We start from the raw sequence: 21,724 nt of genomic DNA, 5'->3' as shown, positions 1-21,724 counted from the left end.
GTGGGTCCTCTTGCAGAAGCTGCAAGGTTCGTCGCTTCGTTTATATTGGATTAGTATTTTATTCTTCATGATGTTCTTTGTCAAGTGTCAACCCTTAATTCGCAATCATCAGCATCTAAAACTTGCTGAAGTTAGTCTTTAGCATCTTAAATACGTTACTAATCAAATTGATTTTTTTTTTTTTTTTTGGTGAGAAAGACAAGCTAATTAAATTGAGACTTTAACTATTTAATTTGTGTTATGCAGTAGGGCAATGGGCATTGGTTCTGTGGTGCTATCACAATGATCAGCATTCCTTTATGTTATTCTATTAATCTAGTCAATTGTGTTACTTGATCCAAGTTTCTGTTTACAGATTAATTAAGAGGTAATCTCTTCGCTCTGCAACATTAAACTCTTAATTTAAAGATTCCTAGCTTGCTCAGACTCTGAAATATGTATTGAAAGCCATATATAACCCATCAACTTACATAATCACTTTTCTAATCAATTATCTGTTGAATACATGTTCTTAGTTTGCAGGTCCCTCTCCAAATTAAAACTGTTTGCATCTGCTTTGCAGTATTAAATAGCTTCAACACCTTTGTCCATGAGCCCCACACTGATAAATATGTATTTTACTCGGTTATTTAACCCACCAAGCAACTCTGCCTCCTCTCTCTGCAACAGTTGGATTGTACAAGTAAAACGAGGCAAAGCCTTATATATTCTTCCATGATATGATAAATATTATATTATTATATATGACATTTGGCTTGCCCTCTAAGGTCATTTATCTTCATTTACATGTCTTTCGTATTATGGCCGGCCTAACATATATAATAGCTCTCTCTCTCTCTACATTCTATGAGAAAGTCTCTTTTGTAAAAATTATTCCATGTAGGATAATATCAATCCTCTGTTTCGTGAGAAAGTACTCTTTTTGATAATTGGTATTCTGTATAGGATATATATTTGATCAATTTTGTTCGGACATGTAAAATGATAATACGTCTAATAATCGAAAACAATTAGAAAAAAATATATTTTTATATGTGTTTTTGTAAAAATAAAAAATTTAATTAGATGTCATTATTTTTATATAAAATATCCGAAAAGGAGAATCGTTTTCTGTATTTCACCTGCACTAGTAAACTCCCTTATTGACCGAGTAAGCAAGAGGGGTCTATCTCTCTCTCTCTCTCTCTATATATATATATATATATTAAATAACACATGACTAAGTAAAGACAATATATAGCATGGCTCTATATACTCCTTTTGTATAGTTGCACTCTTCTTTGCCCTCCCTTCTCTCCCATCATTCGCTATGACTGAACAAGGCTTTGAGGCAGATTGTGCTCTCGGCATAATCCAATCCAATGACCAGTGGCTCTGCAACCAAATCGGCTTCGCGCTACCGCCCGATAACATGCAAATGACCGCACCACCGTACGACCGATCTCTCCTCGACGGCCATTACACCGCCACCGTCACCGCCACCGCCACCGACCTCTCGGAATTCATGGACCAACTTATTAGACCAAACCCATCACTCTCTCAAAATACCGATGACTTCTCAATCGACAACACGCCGTCGAACAACAACTACGTAGCCCAATCCGACGTACACACGCCACCGCAAAAGGCACCAAGAAGAGATTGTTACGAGCGCAGCGGCGACGAGGGCGGCGAGAGACCACATCACGACCATGAGATGCGGATGATCACACTGCTTATGGAGTGCGCGGTTCAAATATCTACGGAGAACTTGGGGGAGGCCCAGAACATGCTTCTGGAGCTCACCCAGATGGCTTCTCCGTATGCGGCGTCGTGCGCGGAGAGAGTCGTCGCGTACTTCGCGGAAGCCATGGCCTCCAGAATCGTGAACTCATGCATAGGTGTTTGCTCTCCCCTGTTGCTCCCTTACAAGACCATCCTCTCTGCATTCCAGGCCTTCAACAATCTCTCTCCTTTCATTAAGTTTGGTCACTTCACGGCTAACCAAACCATACTAGAAGCCTTCCACCAGGAAGAGAGAATACACATCATTGATCTGGACATCATGCAGGGCCTGCAGTGGCCGGCCCTTTTCCACATCCTGGCCACGAGGCCCAATGGGCCCCCGCAGGTCAGGATGACAGGCCTCGGCCCGTCGGGCCCGGTGCTGGAGGAGACCGGGATGCAGCTCGCCGGGTTCGCGAGGAGGCTCGGGATGCGGTTCGAGTTCCACCCGATTGCGAGGCGGTCGGGCGACCTCGACCCTTCTTCGGTCATCATCCCGCCCGGTCGGAGGTCGGGGGAGGCCGTGGCCGTCCATCTGATGCGGCACGCATTGTACGACGCCACGGGGGACGAGAGCAACACCATGAGGCTATTGGAGCACCTGGGCCCGAGAGTGGTCACATTGGTGGAGCAAGAAATGGGCCACAACTGTGGGCCCTTCTTGGGCCGGTTCGTGGGGGCGCTGCACTACTTTTCGACCGTATTCGATTCGCTGGGCTCGTCGTGGGCCGTGGACGACGTGGGCCGACACCGCGTGGAGAGCGGGCTTTTAGCGAGGGAGATCGCGAACGTGGTGGCGGTCGGCGGGCCGGGCCGGGGCGGGGAGGAGAAGGTGGGGAGGTGGCGCGACGAGCTGGCCCGGCGAGGGTTCGTCCAGGTTGAGATGAGTGGGAACGCCATGGCTCAAGCACAGCTAATAGTTAACATGTTTCCACCTGCGTTGGGTTACAGTGTGTTGCATGGATCGGACGGCTCGCTCGGGCTCGGTTGGAAAGGTGCAGGATTGTACACCGCGTCTGCATGGACCGCACGATCTTCGTTGTAGATTTTTCGTTTTCTTTTTACAAGCATAGAAGTTGGTAGATTGATTTGTGTTTGTAGTTAATTTTATTGATAGATAAGAAAAGCTAATGGTTGATTTTACTTGTTAAAAGGTGAACAGTATTCTCCCATTTTGTGTTTCCACGTGCGCCACCGAAAGTCGGTGAAACAGGGTATTTCGCCGCCGATTTTTTACTCGAACTCAACGCACTTCGGCGAAGTCGGCGGGCTGAGTCGATTCACTGCCGAGTCTTATTCTTACGTGAATTTTGGAGATGTGGGTCCCACGAGAATATCGGGGTTTTGCTTGATCGTAGAAGAACACGCGAGTTTGTAGAATTTAGAATCCTTCTTATGCCCAAAATTAGCCTCCTCCTAAATATACCCTGCAACCTCCTTTTGGTTCTTTCTCTTATTATGAATCCTCATGCAACGGTGCAAAATGTTTCCTCATTGATCTCAAAATTCAAATGTTTTTTTTTTTTTTTTTTTTTTTTCTCCTTTCGTCCTATAATTCTCACGTGAATGGTTTGTTGCACTGAAAAAGAATTTTTGCAAATCAAGGATGAACTTGACGATGAAATTTGCTTAACCTGCGATTGTTACTAACTGTTCGCTCTCCGCAACGGAAACAATGTTTCTGAGTGAGATCAAGAAGCAAGCATCTTCTTTTCTTCAAGAGAAGTACAAGTCAGCTAGGCTTGCCTGGACTGATGTCACGCAAGCCGAAATGTAAGTTTAGTTTCAAACTCTTATTTTCCTTTACATATATAGATCATAATCTTAGAAGATTCAAGTTCTGGAAATGTTTCTAACAGTTTGACCGAAGAGGCTACGAACAGCGAGCCATGGGGCCCCGATACAAAGACGATGACAAGAATATCCGAAGCGTCTTTCGACATGGATGATTATGGGAGGATTGCAGATGTGCTGCATAGGAGGTCTAGTCTACTTTTATTTCTTACCTAGCTTGATTTTCGTTACACGGTCATGAAATATACATTGGTTAGGTTTATGACTATGATGATTGAACAAGGAATGAAGATGTATATTGTCTAATTTAATCATTATTATGATGGTACATTCCAATCAAGAGAAGAATGAAACAAATTTTTGTTATCAAGTTTCTGACATAGTTAATCTCATACATCATTTTATTCTACTTGTTTATTTATTTTTGCTGTAGATTGCGCTCTGTTAATTTTAAGGAATGGCGGCAATCATACAAGTCCTTAGTAGTCCTGGAATTCCTGTTAACACACGGACCGGAAGATCTCTTTGAAGAGTTTCACTGTGATACAAATGTCATTCGAGAGCTCGGAAAATTCAATTATGTAGATGAAAGAGGGTAAAATATAACAAATTTATTGATGTTTTGTTATAACTATATATGGAATTTCCTTTTGAAATTAATGCCTTTTCTCAGGTTCAATTGGGGATCATGCATGCAGAAGAAATCTGAGAAGATATTGAAGCTACTGAGCAATGAAGATCAACTCAAAGAAGCACGCGCGAAGGCACTTAAGATCTCACAAGAGATCAAAGGATTCGGAAATTTGATTGTTTCTCCCTCTTCATCTTCTCCCTCTTCTTCTAAAAGCTTCGGAAGCTCATCATTCGGCTCCTGCTCCTCGAATAGTCCCACATGGAATGTGCAAGATGGACCAAATAATCAAGAGATACAGTACAAAATGGCGAATGAACCCCTTGAGAATCTTCGAAAAGGATCAGAAAAGAAGGGATTAGAGGGGTTGCATCTTTGGAATTCTCCTATTGAGGAGAATGGCTCTCTCCTTGAATCAACTAATGAAGATGAAGTAGAATACAAGATTGGCTCGTCTACTGGATTTAGTTCGCAAATTTTTGGGAGCACCAATCAAAGCAAAAGCTATAGAAGAATAATACCGCAACGAAGTATATCAGATGCATGTAAAGTGACAAAGAAGATTGAGCGGCAAATGTCACTGGGGTTTTGAGGGGAGAGACCTAACAAATAGCAAGGCATATAAGCTTTTATTTGTCATTCTTTTGTATGTTGAAAAGAAACTTAGTAAATAGAAAAACAGAAAACTACAATATGGTAGAGGTAAAAACTTCATTAAATTGCAGGATTCTGAAACAGCAATTGCTGATTTTGTTCGTGGAAGTGTACTGGCATGTATGAAGATTTTCTTGTAGTCGCTTGCAGTGTACTGCATAGACATTTTGAGGTGAAGTTATATCTTATATCAACATAACTCTTGATAGAAGATTGATAAGTGACCTTACTATCCCATGCCTTAATATATGTGTTCAGATATCTTTAAAGATTTCAAGCTCAAACTTCATAATATCACCACATTTGCCAAATACGTCGTCTAGTGTTCTTTAGTTTGTGATGCAAGAAAGATGGGCACTCTTTTGATGAGTGTAAATTGCATTTAAAATTCACTGTGGAAGAAATCAGCCTTGTTCTGTTGTCTGCAATATGCATGCATGAGGTTTGTTTGGCAACAAAAATAAAAGTTTGGCAGTAACTTTTTTTCACTTATTTTTCTGAAGAAATCAATCCCCTAGTTCACTCCATTGCTTAAATTTGAGCTATGAAAATAAATAAATTAAAAACAAAAGTATTAACCAAATGAGGCTTAAATATGAGGCCTAAATATAATTTGATCCGGCAAAAGGCACTGCTTGTCAATGTACATCTAGCAATTTTTTTCATAGTTTTCCAAGACACAGCAGCAAGGACAAACTAGAAATCTTGTTTTCAGCATGAACATAACTATCTAAAGATTAAAATAATTGAAAGATCACACAATTCTAAAGTTAAATACGTAAGGCTCTTTACGCAGGTAAATATTCTTTACAAGCAATATGCTATCATAAGGGTGCAAGTATAATAACGAAGAAAAACTTTATTCGTTAGTGAAAACGGATGACAATGCAGGAGATGGTAGCTTTACTCATTCTAGTGAGAGCCTCCCCCGCCAAGCACTCCGCCGCCTTTTGAGCATCATCAATGTGGCCTATCAAGTCCACAGCTTCCTGGTATCTCATAACCTATAACAAATATGAGTAATTTACTCAATCCTTTTTCTACGTCAAGGTTAAAAAAATTAAAATTTTACCTCCCATACACCATCACTAGCTAGTATAATGAAGTTGGTATCGGATTCTACGTCCTGTACAGTGATAGCAAGCCTCGACTTCTTCCCGAGCTTGTATTCTTCGCTATTTGTGACGCACTTCAATTGCAGCAAACCTGTTCGACATAACACATCAAATTATTATTTAAACAAATGAGAAATTCAACTGTTTCTCTAATATACTAGTTAATGAATTGATAAAAAATAGTAAAAAGAACATGACCGTACGATTTTCTTTCTTGAGCAAAAACTATAGCATAAAATAATTTCACATGACAATTAAATACATAATGATTCCAAGATGATAGTTCCATAAAATAATCAGAGAAAATATGTTGCTTTTGAATAGCTGAGCAAGCACCTGATATAAAAGATCTTCCTTTCTTCTTTTTGTTTCTTCGACCAATCTGCGTCGCCGCACCGTCCTTACAGACCACAACTTTGTATCCGCCAAAATCTGCTGCTATAAATTTCTTACCATTCATAACAAGCAAAGTTGTGGACCCTGCAACTTCATTTGCACCCTCTCCTTTGTGCACATTTGCCCTGGAATTGATATAGGCCTTCCTCATGATTTCTTTGGCTTTTCTTCTTATCTGGATCTACATTCAAAAAATCGCAAATCATAGTGAGCAACAATTTTTTTCTCTTCTAAGAGAAAACACATTACAATATAGTACAGTAAAATATCACCAAGCATGATCAAGCAACCACTTGTATGGTTGTAACAAAAATTGTAACTTGCGAATATTTTGAATAAGTCAAATTGTATACCTCATTAAGATTCTTCTGAAAGAGATGAGATTGCAGATATTTTGTGATCCCACCGCCTATTTGCTGATCAAAGGCTCCAAACAACCATAACTCTAAGCCTTCTATTTGTTCCCTTTGCGCGAGCACGGAGCCTTCGGAGTTACCATCCCTCTCGACTGAATAAAACCCATGAGAGATTCCTATCCATCTATTGTTCTTCAATGGCTCCTTGTCCTTTATACCCCTTGTAGCAAACCTTCTCACCTTAAAAATTTTCAAGAAGAACAAAGTTTAGTTAGGATATCTATATATTTTTTTGAACAATTATATGCATGGTTGATTTCCTCATAAGCGATGGTTTTCCTCCAAATAATTGACAACAACATTAAAATATCGATCAGCCTAGTGATTTCGAAAAGCATACATATAGATCTCTAAAATTTTTTAAAAAAAGAGAAGTAGATTTGCGTATATTTATATCTATAATTTAATTGTTCCGTCCTCAATTCACATTAGAGTAAAAATAAAATAAGTTATTAGGTAAATAAATAGTAAATCACAGAAGAGAAAAGAAATAAAAGAAGTAACTCAAATTACCTTAATTTTTTTTAGAAGAACGCCTAAAGCCATTTTTTGTGATCCCCGATTAATCCAGCATTTTGTTATTTATAATAATAGCAGAGAGTGGAGAGGAGGAAGGGGGAAAAAACGATAAAACCACTTAACAAAGGCGATATGAATTTGTTTTATATATATATATATATATATATATATATATATAAAAACAAAATCTGTTAAAGAGTTGTTTAGATTCATGGGATTGGATAGGATTGGTCTACATTTGCAGATTAGAACAGAATAGCTAAAGATTTTTGGATGCACCCGGTGCATCCGTGCGTCATGGCATCTCTATGGTATCATATTTCGAATTTAAATCTCTTGAGTTAATACTTTTTTTTAAAAAAAAAAAATCTCTTGAGTTAATACTTTAAAAAAAAAAAAAAAAATCTTTATTTCGACGAAGGGGAGATGTACACAAATGCGCATATGAATCGCCACTTGATACGCTTATTGAAATAGTGAGCTCAAGTATTTTAGTTTTTGTGTGTTTATCTTTATTCTATGTGGTGTAAATTTCTAATAACAATGCTTTTGATGAAATAATCATTCGAATATTGCATCCGAAAAGCCTAGGACAACTCGCAATAAGATTTCAAATGGTGGGATATTTACAAGAGAAATTCATTTATTAACCAATAGAAGTTGTTATCAGCCTCTTAATTTAATTCTTTTTCCAACGGTCTCAGCAATTTCAGGATTAAAACGTTTATAAGAGAAACAGCAAGTTAATAGCATTCTCTCATTAATCACTTAACCATTTTCGTACAATTCAACTGCATATCAATCATCAATAATTGAGTTGCAAATGATTCCGTAGCCTCCGTAGGGCCATAAAAACATAGAAACAGAAATTGAGAAAAAAGTCAAGCACGCGTACTCCTTTGATCGCAATTGAGCTTTAAACCACATTGAAGATTTTTTTTTTTTCTTTTTTTTTGGGTTNGGGGGGGAATTTTTACAAGTTTCCTCGCCTAATCTCATTACCTCGAAAACTCCAATTTAAAGCTTCAATTTTCAGTTACCAGAGACAGAAAACTGGAACTAAATAATCCACTGATCATATTAAAGAAGAGCCTAGCAAAATCTACCAGAGTCATATATCTCAGCAAACACAGACAAAAATTGCTAGAATTCTGAATTCAAACAATGACGACAAGCAGATGAAAAGTTTTGATCCACTGCGACTGCTGCCAAAAGAGTGTCAAACTAACTAAATAGTGTTCTCACGAGGAACTCTGCTTCTTCAACTTAGCAAGCTCCCGCTGAGCAGCGCCACTTTTCTGGACAAAAATAGAATCACATGAATGAGAACAAGAGACTAATACTTACTAAGAAAATTTCATATATGACCTCTGCAAAATCTGAATTATCATATATGTTCTTCGAACAGTTGATTTCTTGCACATACACAATTGCACTCCAAAAATACAGCTCTTTATTCGTGAAACAACATCAACTTTAGCCCATGAATAAGATAAATCCCCAACTTAAGATATGCATATTTTGCAAGTATCTGCAAATTTAAGTGTGCTTTATGAAATTCAGATTTCACTGGGACGTACATATGTAAACGATGATTCCCCAGATACATGAAAACCATAACAGTAAATGCTGACAGAAGCAGAAATCAGAATGGAAAGGAAACTGACCTTGATCTTTGCTAACATGACCTTAAACCTATCAAAATCATTTAAGGAAGCTCTCCTCTTCTGAACTATCAATTTCCTGCCCCATGAGCTGCTTTCCCATTTGTTCTTCACATCTGCCACAACCAAAAGAACAAAGAAGATCTTTAGATTTATCACTTTTTTTTTTTTGCCTGTTTAACCTGGTTTATAGTTCTCTACTCCAGAGAAAACCTCCAAAGGCAGAAGGTTCTGTCGTGGCAAGAAGCCCAAACGAGCTTTGGGCCCCAAAAACAGAAGCTACAACTTGAAGATTCTACTTCTGCTGTTGAGTAGATTTTGACAAAAGAGATGTTGGTGCTTCTTAAAACAGCTCTAACAAACAATACTATACAGAAGCTTCAGCTAGGGCAAACATGCCCTTAACAACTTTCACAAAGCAAAGGAAAAAAAAAGAAGACCATAATTTTTACCTGCAGCTTCCATGGCAGCAATCAATGACTTCTTTTTGGGGATTCTGGGAATGTCGATTTTGATGTCGGTCAAGGAAAGCCTCTTGAAATTCATTTGGCAACGTACCATGTCCGGAGCATCAACAAGTGCCTTCATACAGTTTCAAGGATAGAGAGAGAATAACCGTTAAAATAACTGACACCACTTTGATTGCCCAGGATATCAAATACAGAGGCATCGATATCAAAGGAATTACTAGAAAAGTACGCATTCATAAACACAATGAGAAATGAGTAACAATTGTGCTTGCTATCGAGATGCCCTTGTTTAGCTCACTCTTCGAATGAAAAGTCCCAGCTTAAGAAAGAAAAGCTTCTCCCATGAATGCGGAGATCCGACCTTTGTGAACTACATATACAAAGCTTCCTCACAGTATCCACCTTGATGCTCTATCTAATTTCTAAGAAATACAAAAGATTTTTTGTTACCGCATTTACAAGATATTGTTTTCAAACTGATAAGTGAACAAAAGCACATATCAACAGAAGTTCATCGAATAGATGCACGAAAATTTTATCCTCTGATTTAGAAACATGCTAAAATCAACTAACAGATCGTTAATCACCATTACAGCGTCATTCGTAGCAGCTAGTGAAAATGCACGCATCCAAGAGTATAATTGTTCTCACGATCGACATAGAAAGCGAAATCACGGTTCCGAAGCACTCAAATCTCGTAAAAAATCCACGAAATCGCAACGAAACAAGAGACGGATCGAAAACGTACCCGATTCTGGTCGATAACGTCGACGATGACGACGAGCCTTCCGTAATCCTTGCCGTAGTTGACGAGCGCGACTCTCCCGATCTCCACGTATCGCTTGAACGCCTACAAAAATCGCGAAAAAGCACCAAAAAAATTAAGGGGGAAAAAAGTGAGATCGAAGAGATCTATAGATCTAGGAGAAGGGAAATGATCGATCGAACTAAGGATATAGAGAGATCGGGAGGGAGACGGGGTTGTTACCATGGTTGGAGAGGTGCGGCGGCTGAGAACCGGGGCGAGGAGGGACCGCTCCTGCGTTAGGGTTTTGTTTATTTCTTCGTCCACCCCTCCGAGTTTTAAAAAAGTCTTTTATTTTTAAATTTTTTCAAAAACTAAAAACATATTTTTAAAAATAGTTAACTGGTGGAGGCCCAATATTGGGCCCATTTATTTATTTATATTAACTCTCTCTCTCTCTCTCTCTCTCTCTCTGTGTTTTCTTCTTCAACCAGGTGGACCCCACGCCCACGTTAGCTGTCCAACGTGACCAAATATAGCCGTTACTTCCGATCGTCTCCATTCTCCGGTCTCCCTAATTTTTTCTATTTAGTATTATTTTTTTTAGCCCTTAATCCATAAACCGCGATTTTGCTTCTGCTTCGCTCACCTCCTCCTCCTGTTCACCCTCATTCCTCGAGCAGAGCCCTCCTTCAATCCCCATGAAAAATTTGTAATCCAATTCCATAATCCACCGCCGAGCTATTCCCAAGGTAAATTTCTTTTTTTTTTAAAAAAAAAATGCGAATCTGCAAATAATCTTCTGTTTTCGTTCGATAGTTCCGAAGATATGATACGCGATTCTCAACTATTGATTCGATTACAGTGCGGCGGTGGAAAAGAGATTGGGGGATTGTTGTGAGGGTGATTTGCTTTTTTTTGGTTTTGAAGGGGAGGATTTTGCGCGGAGTTGTATAGGAATTTTGAATCAATCATTTTGATCTACAATGGGGTGCTGCGGCGCGAATCTGGAGGAGATGGGGGAGCCCGACGCTTTCTACCCGATCAGAGCCGAGTGCCGAGATGATGTTCCCAACACCCGATTCAAGCCCAGGGTGTGTCACCTTCTCTCCCTCCCTCCTCTTTTTCATTCGATTAATCCATATTTTTCGTGTTATCTCTCTTCCCACTTTAATGTCCTCCCCAAGCAGATATCAAAATACCAATGTACGCCTCGTTTGGCATTGTTATTATTCTCTGTTTTTATAAATAACATTCTGCGTGGTTGGATGTGTCGGCGGACGGATTATCATCTTCCTTTCTGTCTGTATGCTCTTCGAAAATCGAAGCTAAGAAGCGAGAGAAAGTCAGTACTAGGATTTTGTTTCTCGCTGGCAAACGAATCGCGTCGTCGATGTACAAATTGCTGGCATTCTGCCGCCTAACTGTATAATATTCTTTTGGGAGGTTCATTTGAATTCTCACCCGGTAGATGACCCTCTTTTCTGATCATGCAGCACGGCAAGACGCTTAGCGCGAGAAGATGGCACGCTTCGTTCTCCGAGGATGGCAATTTGGATATTGCCAAAGTTCTTAGAAGGATACAGCGTGGGGTATGAGAATTACCATTCTAATTTTACTCGAATAACTGGTCGATAGGGACGAACGATTAATGGCCGTTTGAACAGTTGAAGTGGTGCAGCTCTTATTAGTTTCTCACGTCCTTCGTTTTACGACAGGGCGTTCATCCGACTATAAAAGGAGTTGTGTGGGAGTTTTTGCTCGGTTGCTATGATCCTAAAAGCAGCTTCGATGATCGAAGTACACTAAGACAAAATAGAAGGTATTGTTTCGTCTTCTCTGCAGGGGTCAATGCATTCCTGCTACAGCTGGCAGTTATTTTTATATCACGTGTGCGGATTGCTCTCCTGGCAGGTCGGAGTATGAGAAATTGAAGTCAAAGTGTAAGGAAATGGAGAAGGCGGTTGGTAGTGGAGTTGTGATTACTGCCCCACTGATAACAGAAGATGGTCAGCCTATCGCGTATCCCGCAAGCAACGGCGCTACCTTCCAAGAGAATATTCCTTCTGATACCATAGATTCCTCCAACCTAGAACGGGAAGCAAATAACGAACCTTTAGACAAAGAAGTCATCCAGTGGAAGCTGACTCTGCATCAGATCGGTAAACATTAACAGCAATCTGACAATTGTATTCTGCTTTCTTTGCTTCTTTTTTTTCCGTATGAGCAAACTGATGATTTGCTATTTATGGTGTTATTACAGTTGGGATTCGTAATCAGTAATTTTGTACTTGATCGTAGGTTTGGATGTAGTTCGTACGGACCGGGCGCTTGTTTATTATGAGAACCAACAGAATCAGGCAAGGCTGTGGGACATTCTTGCAGTTTATTCATGGATGGACCAGGACATTGGTTATTGCCAAGGTGACTACCGGTCACAGCTGCTGAGTGAACGAATGCGAAATTTTTGTTTTCTTTGATAGCTCAATCTAAAATACAGTTCTGAGCAGGGATGAGTGATCTTTGTTCGCCAATTTCGATCCTTCTTGAGAATGAAGCAGATGCCTTTTGGTGCTTCGAACGTTTAATGCGGAGACTGGTATGCGTCCATCCCCCCTTTTGTGCATTATTTCCACTCAAACTGAGGCATGCAACTTTTTCTTATTTCTAATCACCTGTTTTGCTTATTTTCATTCAGGTACTTTCAGTAAGATTATACCTTATTGGAATTTATGCACTTCTCACAGTTTTCTTTTTTCTTTTTCTTTTTCTCTATTGTGAAGCGGGGAAATTTCAAGGCCACAAGTACTACTATCGGAGTTCGCTCTCAATTGAGTTTGTTATCATCCATTGTAAAGGCTGTTGATCCAAAGCTGCATGAACACATAGGTATGATTTTTCACCTCAGTTAAATTACCATTTTTCCAGGTATTGTAAATGTTCATACATCTGATAGAAGACTATTAATGCAGAAAACTTAGACGGAGGGGAGTACTTGTTTGCGTTTCGCATGTTAATGGTCCTCTTCCGCAGAGAGTTCTCATTTGTGGACTCGTTGTACCTTTGGGAGGTAAGATCTCCCTGCTTTGTTACTTTCCATTTGTGGACTCATCTTCGTAGTAACTATTTTTCAGTTTTTTCCATTATTCAATAGCTTGTATTTTAGTTGATTTTTTCCTTTTTTTTTCCCCTTGAATACAATGGTTTTTCATAAGAAGTTCAACCATGTAGAGGAAAATATTCATGCATCCAACTCCACATTATTGCAATGCTGCTGTCGCCCGCTGCTTTTCTTGTTCTTCTTGTTGTAACCATAAACTGACGCAAACACAATTTTAAGATTTAGCTTTGAGCTTGTTTTTGACTAAAACTTTCAGTTGCTGTGGTCTATGGAATATAACCCAAACCTTTTCTCCACGTATGAGACGGAGTCGGATGCAGCAGCTAATAACAAGAGCCAAGAAGCAATAGGAGATCCAACCCTGTTGACACAGTATGGCAAGTTTGAGAGAAAGAATATAAAGGCTGGCCAGAAGGACCACCAAGCCACTTTATCCATCTTTCTCGTAGCCAGCGTTCTCGAGGCCAAGAATAAACGGTTATTGAAGGAGGCTAAAGGTCTAGATGATGTCGTCCAGGTCATCTCTCTATCTCTCCGTTTCTCGCTCAGTAATTAATAATTATCTAACTCTCTACATGTGAATATATATATATATATATATATATATATAGTAGGTACCTAATATTTATGGAAAATCCCTGAGAGTTCCCAAGAAACGAAAAATAAGAAAAGGCTGTTCCAAGTTTGGCATATAGGTAGTTATCTGACAATAGCCCTAAGCAAAGAATTACATATCGTGATTCTTGAACTACTTATGCCCAAGGAACGTAACTCCATACTACAATTAGTTTTTTAAGCCGATGCTGATCACAACAACTGGTTTGTATATAAAATGATTGGGCCTTTATTCTTGAATTTTACAATGTACTTATCGTGTCACGTCTTATATATAGCCACATGAATGTTGCGCATGAATTTCGTTGATTTGTGTATGTTCTTAGCAGATCTTGAACGACATCACGGGAAATCTGGACGCAAAGAAAGCATGCGATGAAGCACTGAAGATTCACCAGAAGTACTTAAACAAAGTAACCCCTCCAACCATCCATCAATTGTCTCATAATGAGTGATTTTCATTACTTGTCTAATTAAACTGAATGAAATGATGTGTAATCATGCAGACCAAGGTTTCGTAGTCTTCGGGCTCTGCCATATGAAAATCGCACCAGCAGCTTTGTTTTCTGGAAAAGCGAAAGCGCCATCAACGGGCCCTCCGACGATTCTTTTGTTTTGCCCTTTGATTTTTCTTACGATTCATTCATTCTTTCATTCTCCAAATGTTCTGCGTCGCACACTATTTTTTGTGCAGAAAAAGGCGGTTAATATAATGATTGTATGTGTATCATGTTCAGTACTATACGACCTCTAAAATTATGTAATCTAAATTTTAAGAGATGGATAAAGGACTGATCTACGTATCTGTTGATCTACAGAGAAATCTCTTTTTAGAGCTTCTACTGAAAATGCTCTCTAAACGCTCGTCGAGCAATACTTCCGCAGCTGCTTTGGTAGTAAGGAACAGGCCTTGGTAAAAGATTCAAATGCAAAATTCATGACTTAATGCAGCGAACGCCACTAATTTTAATTTTAATTTTTAATATAGGCAAAAAGAAAAAGGGAAAAAGAGATTAACACAAAAGAAAAAAAAAGGAAAAAGAAAATAATGCTTAGTTCACAATATGTTTCTATTATAGTGTATTGAAAAATAGAAAAGCATATATTTTTATTTTTTTATTTTTTTATTTTTTGCCTAATAAGTAATAACTATGGAAGGTTCTGAACACAATAAGTGATTTTTGAAATGTTAAAATTATTTAAATATTTAAACAAAAAAAGTTTTAAATTGGTAGATAAATGGAAATTGTGGCGCAGGATTAGACATGCAGAGAATGTTTGAGGCGAAAGCAACGTGTACGATAATCCGTAGTTGGTCGCTTTCTTTCTTCTTCTTTCACTATCTCCCCTCCGCTTTTTGACCCTTTTCTAATATATTTATATATTATATATAATATATATTTTTTTGTGCGGCTCGCGTTTCACCTTGCACTTTAATATACCCGCCTCCCCCAAAAAAAGAAAATCCAAAGCCTCACCTTTTCTCTTTCTCTTTCTTTTTTTCTAAATTACAGTTATTTTTTTTTGTAAATATTTATTTTTTATTATTTTAACTTTTAAGAATTTATATTTTATTTTTTAAAATTTAAAAATATTTTCGAATGATACGGTATTAATAAAGATAACAAAGTAACCAAATTATTTTATTTTTTTATAAATAAATAATTTTTTAATATATTTTTGTTATTTCAAAGAATATTTTTGATATATATTATAAAAAATAAATAGAATAACGAGTGAATTATGACGAAGGAAAGTTAAACAAAACTTAAAATATTAAGAGAATGAAATATAAATTTTTAAAATTCAGAAAAAATAAAAAAAATAAAAATTTTAAAAAATTTGTCTATAATTTTAGTTTTTTTTATTTGTTTTTCACTGATGGGCCTTAAAAGTGCGTTTTTAAATCTTTCGCAAGCGTTTTTGAGCGAAGCGATTCCGACATTTTTGTCCTCTCCCTCCCTCCCTCTCTCTCTCTCTCTCTCTCTCTCTCTCTCTAACATAAACGAAAGATATATATTATTTATTTATAATTACAATCCTCTGGGAGAGAGGAAAAAAGGGGGAAAAAAAAAATCTCGGTAAGGATTTTTTNTTTTTCTTTTTTCTTTTTTTTTTTGTGATCTTTGTAATTAATTTTGCGAGGATTTTCTCGAATCCATTTCGTTTCCACGCGAAATAAATTACCATGCATTAATTTTATTTTGGAATTAATTCATACAGATCATACATTGCTAATTTATGTTCATCTCATTCGTGAAAATAGAAAAAAGAAGAAGAAGAGAGAGAGATCGAGAGAGAGTCGGTGAGATGGAGGAGATGGAAGGGACGGTGCTGCGCCCGTCGTTGGAGAGGATGAAGATGGTGAGATCGGAGGAGACCGGAGAGATGCTCACCGAGCCATTTCTTCATGTTTGCAAGCTTATCCTCCCTGTCGTTGGTAAAGTACACCTTGCCCATCCCTTCAATTTTTCCTCCCCTTTCATTTTTTCTTTTTCTTTTTTTTTTTTTTTTCCGATCATGTTGTTCTATGAAATATAATTTACTTTGATGCGTAGATGCTACGCAATTAACATGTTTAATTCAATGCACTTTGCTATTCCCTCCGAGTATTCTCAAGGCTATTGTTTAATCAATTCGTTCGTAAACAGTTTCAATTTTATGCACGTAATTTGAAATATCGAATAACATATATTGTAACATTGTTATACGTACGGGAGTATTTTCTTTGTTGTAACTCCAGATAAAAAAACTTGAAACATCACGGCAAAAAGATAATCATAATTCCACGTTTGTTTTTGTTGCGCTCGCAATGTTTGATTCAAATTTTTGGCTAATTTTTGGCAGATAAATTTGGTGGTGCTATGTCGATTGTGAAGTCCGATGTAGGGGGCAATCTATCGGTATGAGATGTCGACCTTTTACGATCTATCTATCGCGACATGGAAACTTCTTAATTTGTGTCTTTCCAACTCGCATTATCATTTCACGACAACATGACCTTTTGTTACTGCTCTTGTATGTGCATCTTTGTCAGAGACTAGAAGCCAAGTACTATTCCGATCCTTCGAAATACCGTCTCCTATACAGTTTGGTGCAAGCAGAAGTCGAAAGTAAAACATCTAAAGCTTCTTCGAGCTGCACTAATGGGCTCCTGTGGTTAACAAGGTGTTTTACGATCTCCAAAGGCGTGCGTCTATATATATATATATATATATAGTGCGATAGTCTCAAATTCTTTGTAAATGCAAGCTTCTATGTACGTCTTCAGGGAGATGGACTTCTTGGTGGAGCTGTTCCGGAGCTTGCTAGACCATCCCGACTGGAGCATGTCGCGAGCCTGCACGGTGTCCTATAACAAGGCCCTCAAGAAATGGCACGGTTGGCTAACAAGTTCTAGCTTTCCGGTACGTAATTCATTCATTTGTCGATGATGTTTGAAATCGTGCGCTAGCGATGCGGTTGACTCGTAGGGTATCTTATCTTAATTTCCATTCTCTGTTTCTCATCAAGTAGTCAAGCATTGTTGTTTTTCTATGCATACTCCGGTTACAAGTTTCGTAAATACGTTATTTTTTGATTTAGCTTGTAAGTGAGTCGCTGAAAAACCAGAACGACAGGTCGCGGTGAAAATCGTCCCTGATAGGAAGAAATTCATGGAGATCATCGGTGGATCAGGTGATATAAATGCAGATATTGAGACATTCTGCACTACTTTTGCTCCTATACTGCAAGAGAACCACAAGTTTCTGGTAAATATTTACTTGTCGACGTTTTGCTTTTAAAAGAAACAAAAAAAGAAAAAGATCTCGACAATGGCAGTGATTCGACCTTCTTGCAGGCTAGCGTTGGCCTCGACGACCTGAAATCTTCTTGACGCCGGAAGCCGCCTCCATGTGAGCAGACGCCAACTTATTAATTCCTAATTTACATCCTAACATTTTAATGCAGATTGTAATTTATCATAAGCTATCTATTCCTAATTTACATCCTAACATTTGCAACATGCAAATTGTATCTTCTTTGAGCGCCGGCCCCTGGAAATAGTCGTACGTAAAGCCATCCACAAGTTATGCACTGTTTAATCCAATTTATGGCTTCTGTACGTTGTGATGCTACATGCCTGCTAAAGAAGTAGAAGGATTTTGTTGTACTTCAGTCCTCGAAGCCATCGTAATGTTCTCATTTCTCATGATGATGATCCCTACTAATTATTATGGCTGTCCCTCACGCATCCTCGTAAAAACGTCCAACCGATAAGGAACAAAAGAAAAAAAAAAAAGGGAAAACTTCAAAAACCCCCCCTGTAGTTTCGTGCGTTCTCATTTTGCTTTCCTGTGGTTTAAAACGTATCAATTTACCCCCATATGGTTTCATTTTTATTTTTTCGGAAGCTTTTTCGTTAATATTTCGTTAAATTATATACAAAAAACTTCAGATAACCATCTATATTTATCGAATAGTCACTTTAGTATCCTTTAATTTTAACTTTGTCACTGATTTTAAAAAAAATAATAATAAAATTGATAACAAAAAAATAAAAACGAAACCACAGGGGGGCAAATTGATACGTTTTAAACCACAGGATAGCAAAGTGAGAATGCACGAAACCACAGGGGGGTTTTTTGAAGTTTTCCCAAAAAAAAAAACATTTCATTCACCCGTTTGCTCCATTACCTCCACGGCTTTCGTATTTCCTACTCTATATATATATATAAAACTCACTATATATGTAGACTTTACAGCCACCCACCTAATTAATCGCCTAGAATAAACAGAAAAAAAAAAAGGGACGAGGGGACAGCTAAAGACCAAAATGCAGCAAAACAACAAAAGCTAAAATTCCCAAAGCAGCATTACTCCCCAGCAAGATATTATTATCTCCAGGGGTGGTGGTGGTGGTGGTGGAGGAGGAGGAGGAGGAGGAGGAGAAAAGGGAGAAAAGGACAGGATGGGGAATTTCCGTTTTGTTGCACCGCTGTAAAATTCCGATTTTACCCCCGGACTCCTCTTCCTCCACGCAGAGCTTGGGGTTACCGGTGAGCTTAAGCTTACCCCGCATCCGATCCACGAACCCGGCGGAGAAGGGGATCCGACCCGCGAGCGAGTTGTTGGCCAGGTTGATCTCCTTCGCCGACGCCTCCAGCCGCTTCAGCTGGTCCGGCAACTCCCCTTCTAGAAGGTTGTTGTCCAGCGCCAGGTAGCACAGGTTTCCCAGAAATACCCCCATCGACCCCGGGATATTACCGGTCAAGCCCAGCCCCGACATTCCGATCCCCAAAATGCCCCCGAGCCCCTCCCATATTTCCGGGATTCGACCCCCGAGCCCAGGGTTCCCGCTCAGGTACACCTCTTTTAGACCGCGCATCTCGCCCAGCGCCGTGGGGACGCCCCCCGTGAGCCGGTTGTTGCTCAGGTCCAGGAACTCGAGCCGGCTCAGCCGGCCCAGCCGCGCCGGGATCGGACCGGAGATCCGGTTCGAGCTGAGGTCCAGCTTCACGAGCCGGGCCAGCCGGCCGAGCTCGGCCGGGACTCGGCCGCTCAGCCGGTTCGCGCTGAGGTCGAGGATTTTGAGCGCCGAGCATCGGCCTAGGCCGGAGGGGACGGGTCCGCGGAAGCGGCTGCGGGAGAGGACCAGCTGCTCGAGGTCGGGTAGGTCTCCGATCTCGTCCGGGATGGTTCCGGAAACGCCGGTGCCGGAGACGACGAGTCGCCGGAGGCGAGGGAGGTCGCCGACGGAGGGCGGGATGCGGCCGACGAGGGAGGGGTTCTGGATGAGGACGAGCTCCTCGAGCGAGGCGGGGAGGCTCCACGGGCGGGTCGGGAGGGGGGATCTGGAGGCGGCGAAGCAGTTGTAGTAGAAGAGCTTGCGGAGGAAGGGGAAGGAGGAGGCGGCGGAGAGGAGGACGGGGGAGATGGAGGCGTTGGGGCCGCAGGGGGGGTTGGAGGAGAAGTCGGAGACGAAGCCGAAGTTGAGCTCGACGATGTGGGGGACGGCGCCGGAGCTGTCGGAGGGGTCGGAGAAGAGGTCGCAGAGGAGGCCATGGGGGCCGGAGAGGCAGAGGTCGTCGGGGTAGAGGAAGCGCCAGTCGACGCCGGAGTTGATGGACTCGAGGGCCGCGTACGCCGCCTCCTGCTCCGCCGCGGGGAGGCGGGGCGATTCTTGGGCGGCGGCGCCGAAGAGGACGAGGAGGAGGAAGAGGACGGTGGAGGAAGGAGATAGCTCCATTAATGGAGTTTGGGAGGGGGTGGGGATCGGTAGAGTGAGAGAGTGAGAGAGGAGCTTCTGAGAAGGCGTTTGTGAGGATTAATTGTCGGAGCTTAAAAAGGAAGAGAACATGAAGAAAGCGAAGGGAGAGGAAATAATCCCTGCACCTGGTGCATCCCTATCTCATACACTGCCCGTATTTTTATTCATTTGTTTTTTTCTTTTTCCCACTTCTAATCTGTAATAACAATAATCACCACTATTTACATTAGCCAATTGCTATTTACATAGGTGTTATCTAATAGTTGAGGGGTTTCGAATCCTCACCGCCGCTTCCCGAAGCAAAAGGAGTACTCTAGTTCTAGCTTGTAGAATTATTTTTAATATCAGTTTTCTTAGAGCTCTTAGGATATAAAAAGAGCCAAAAAATTCAACTTCATTCTAATACCATCCAATTTCATAAAATTCACCTAGTTTTACTTAACGGAGAAGAAGCTAGTATTAATTTTGGTGGTTTAAGCAGGAGATAGAAATCAATAAACAGCACGGCTCGGTTCATGGGAAGCATGGTGCACCGGGTGCAGAAAGAAATTTTTAAAATGAGGGGAAGAGAATAACAGCTACGGCCAAAGGCTGCAGGAAGATCAGGCGGCAGAGAGTAGGACGGCAAGGCGGAAAGTGGTGGGATCAAATGAAATGACCATTTTACCCTCCCTCCCCGTTATCTGCAAGCTTTAACTTTTGTGTTTTCTTTAATTATGTTTGATCATGGAATGTCTACCGTCCGATGGGAAGCATCAAGTGCCTCATCGTGTGTTCGTGCTCGGGGGAGTACTCTTCTGTACTCCGTCTGATCATGATCAGAGGTATGGAGTTTCACAACATTGAAGCCAAAAAGCTTTGGCATACACTCCACCAACTCCCCTTTTCCGCTTGATTGCTAATCACACTTGACACCACGGCGAATAATAGAGTACAAATGACTCGAAAGCACACTCTTTCCCTTATTCTACTTTATGTATTTATTTATTTATTTTTGTGTAAATATTTATATTAAATACGACGTTACTTACCGCGGCAAATATATATAAAGAATACAAAATAATAATAATAATAATAACTATAGTTGGTTTTTAAAATAATAATAAAAAAAGGAAATGGAGAGAGTTGGTTTTGTACTCTCCGACAAAGAAACTGTCGCTGAGTCCCCAAAGAAACCAATCCGAATGTTCGTTACTTTTCCCCTCGGCCCGCTTTATTTTGGGAGCGGGTGCGCGGCGCTCCGCTGGTCTCTTCTCCATCTGAAATGACCGAACTATCCTTCTGTCGTAGCACGTGACGATGCTGCGTGAACTAGTTGGCTCGGAGGGTATTATTGGCACGAAGAAGTAGTAATGTTTCCTCTTTGTGCACGATCTGATCGCCTGGGAGGTGGTGGGACCGCAATTTAGAAGAAACAGCTTTCGCGCCGATCGATGCAACGGACGGTGTGGATCGAGGGGAGAGACGCCGCGGACGTACGGCCCAGATTGGAGCGGCGTTAGGAGCGTGGAGGGAGGGAGGGAGGCCGACGTGGCAGGTGGCGGGGCCCACAAGGGCGCGGAGTACGAGG

At 40.4% G+C, this 21,724-nt stretch overlaps 7 protein-coding genes across 9 annotated transcripts; 4 read left to right on the top strand and 3 right to left on the bottom strand.

Moving 5' to 3' along the window:
* LOC109703744 (protein SCARECROW 2-like) lies at positions 1,310-2,809 on the top strand. The gene has a single exon (XM_020224467.1). It carries the CDS (start codon positions 1,310-1,312, stop codon positions 2,807-2,809), a length of 1,500 nt encoding a protein of 499 aa, XP_020080056.1.
* On the top strand, positions 3,294-5,074 carry LOC109703631 (epsin-3). Its single transcript, XM_020224327.1, has 4 exons — positions 3,294-3,537; positions 3,624-3,746; positions 3,992-4,153; positions 4,232-5,074. The coding sequence occupies exons 1-4, from the start codon at positions 3,440-3,442 to the stop codon at positions 4,779-4,781; spliced, it is 933 nt and encodes a 310-aa protein (XP_020079916.1). The 5' UTR covers positions 3,294-3,439; the 3' UTR covers positions 4,782-5,074.
* LOC109703561 (putative protein phosphatase 2C-like protein 44) lies at positions 5,609-7,424 on the bottom strand. Its single transcript, XM_020224215.1, has 5 exons — positions 7,284-7,424; positions 6,708-6,950; positions 6,295-6,535; positions 5,916-6,049; positions 5,609-5,847 (listed from the first exon to the last, which is right to left on the bottom strand). The coding sequence occupies exons 1-5, from the start codon at positions 7,314-7,316 to the stop codon at positions 5,710-5,712; spliced, it is 789 nt and encodes a 262-aa protein (XP_020079804.1). The 5' UTR covers positions 7,317-7,424; the 3' UTR covers positions 5,609-5,709.
* Positions 8,306-10,534, bottom strand: LOC109728918 (60S ribosomal protein L14-2-like). Its single transcript, XM_020259463.1, has 5 exons — positions 10,412-10,534; positions 10,172-10,273; positions 9,406-9,535; positions 8,957-9,069; positions 8,306-8,587 (listed from the first exon to the last, which is right to left on the bottom strand). The coding sequence occupies exons 1-5, from the start codon at positions 10,412-10,414 to the stop codon at positions 8,531-8,533; spliced, it is 405 nt and encodes a 134-aa protein (XP_020115052.1). The 5' UTR covers positions 10,415-10,534; the 3' UTR covers positions 8,306-8,530.
* On the top strand, positions 10,732-14,699 carry LOC109728988 (TBC1 domain family member 15). 3 transcript variants are annotated; one of them, XM_020259569.1, is made up of 12 exons: positions 10,732-10,920; positions 11,099-11,262; positions 11,665-11,760; positions 11,887-11,990; positions 12,083-12,330; positions 12,470-12,592; positions 12,679-12,767; positions 12,952-13,057; positions 13,141-13,238; positions 13,546-13,806; positions 14,234-14,317; positions 14,411-14,699. In XM_020259569.1, exons 2-12 carry the CDS (start codon positions 11,155-11,157, stop codon positions 14,423-14,425), a joined length of 1,332 nt encoding a protein of 443 aa, XP_020115158.1. In that variant the 5' UTR covers positions 10,732-10,920; positions 11,099-11,154; the 3' UTR covers positions 14,426-14,699. The 3 variants fall into 3 exon arrangements, with proteins under 3 accessions (XP_020115158.1, XP_020115156.1, XP_020115157.1); XM_020259567.1 differs by having other exon boundaries at positions 11,034-11,262; XM_020259568.1 differs by having other exon boundaries at positions 10,988-11,262.
* Positions 15,964-18,047, top strand: LOC109703627 (glycolipid transfer protein 1-like). The gene is made up of 7 exons (XM_020224322.1): positions 15,964-15,985; positions 16,171-16,344; positions 16,752-16,807; positions 16,942-17,072; positions 17,176-17,311; positions 17,525-17,656; positions 17,746-18,047. Exons 2-7 carry the CDS (start codon positions 16,215-16,217, stop codon positions 17,779-17,781), a joined length of 621 nt encoding a protein of 206 aa, XP_020079911.1. The 5' UTR covers positions 15,964-15,985; positions 16,171-16,214; the 3' UTR covers positions 17,782-18,047.
* Positions 18,709-20,133, bottom strand: LOC109703743 (piriformospora indica-insensitive protein 2). Its single transcript, XM_020224466.1, has 2 exons — positions 18,903-20,133; positions 18,709-18,740 (listed from the first exon to the last, which is right to left on the bottom strand). The coding sequence occupies exons 1-2, from the start codon at positions 20,131-20,133 to the stop codon at positions 18,709-18,711; spliced, it is 1,263 nt and encodes a 420-aa protein (XP_020080055.1).

Source organism: Ananas comosus, linkage group 25, assembly GCF_001540865.1.
Source record: "Ananas comosus cultivar F153 linkage group 25, ASM154086v1, whole genome shotgun sequence".
NCBI lineage: Eukaryota > Viridiplantae > Streptophyta > Magnoliopsida > Poales > Bromeliaceae > Ananas > Ananas comosus.
The sequence above is the reverse complement of the archived record's forward strand: the minus strand, read 5'-3'. Positions and strand labels throughout refer to the sequence as shown.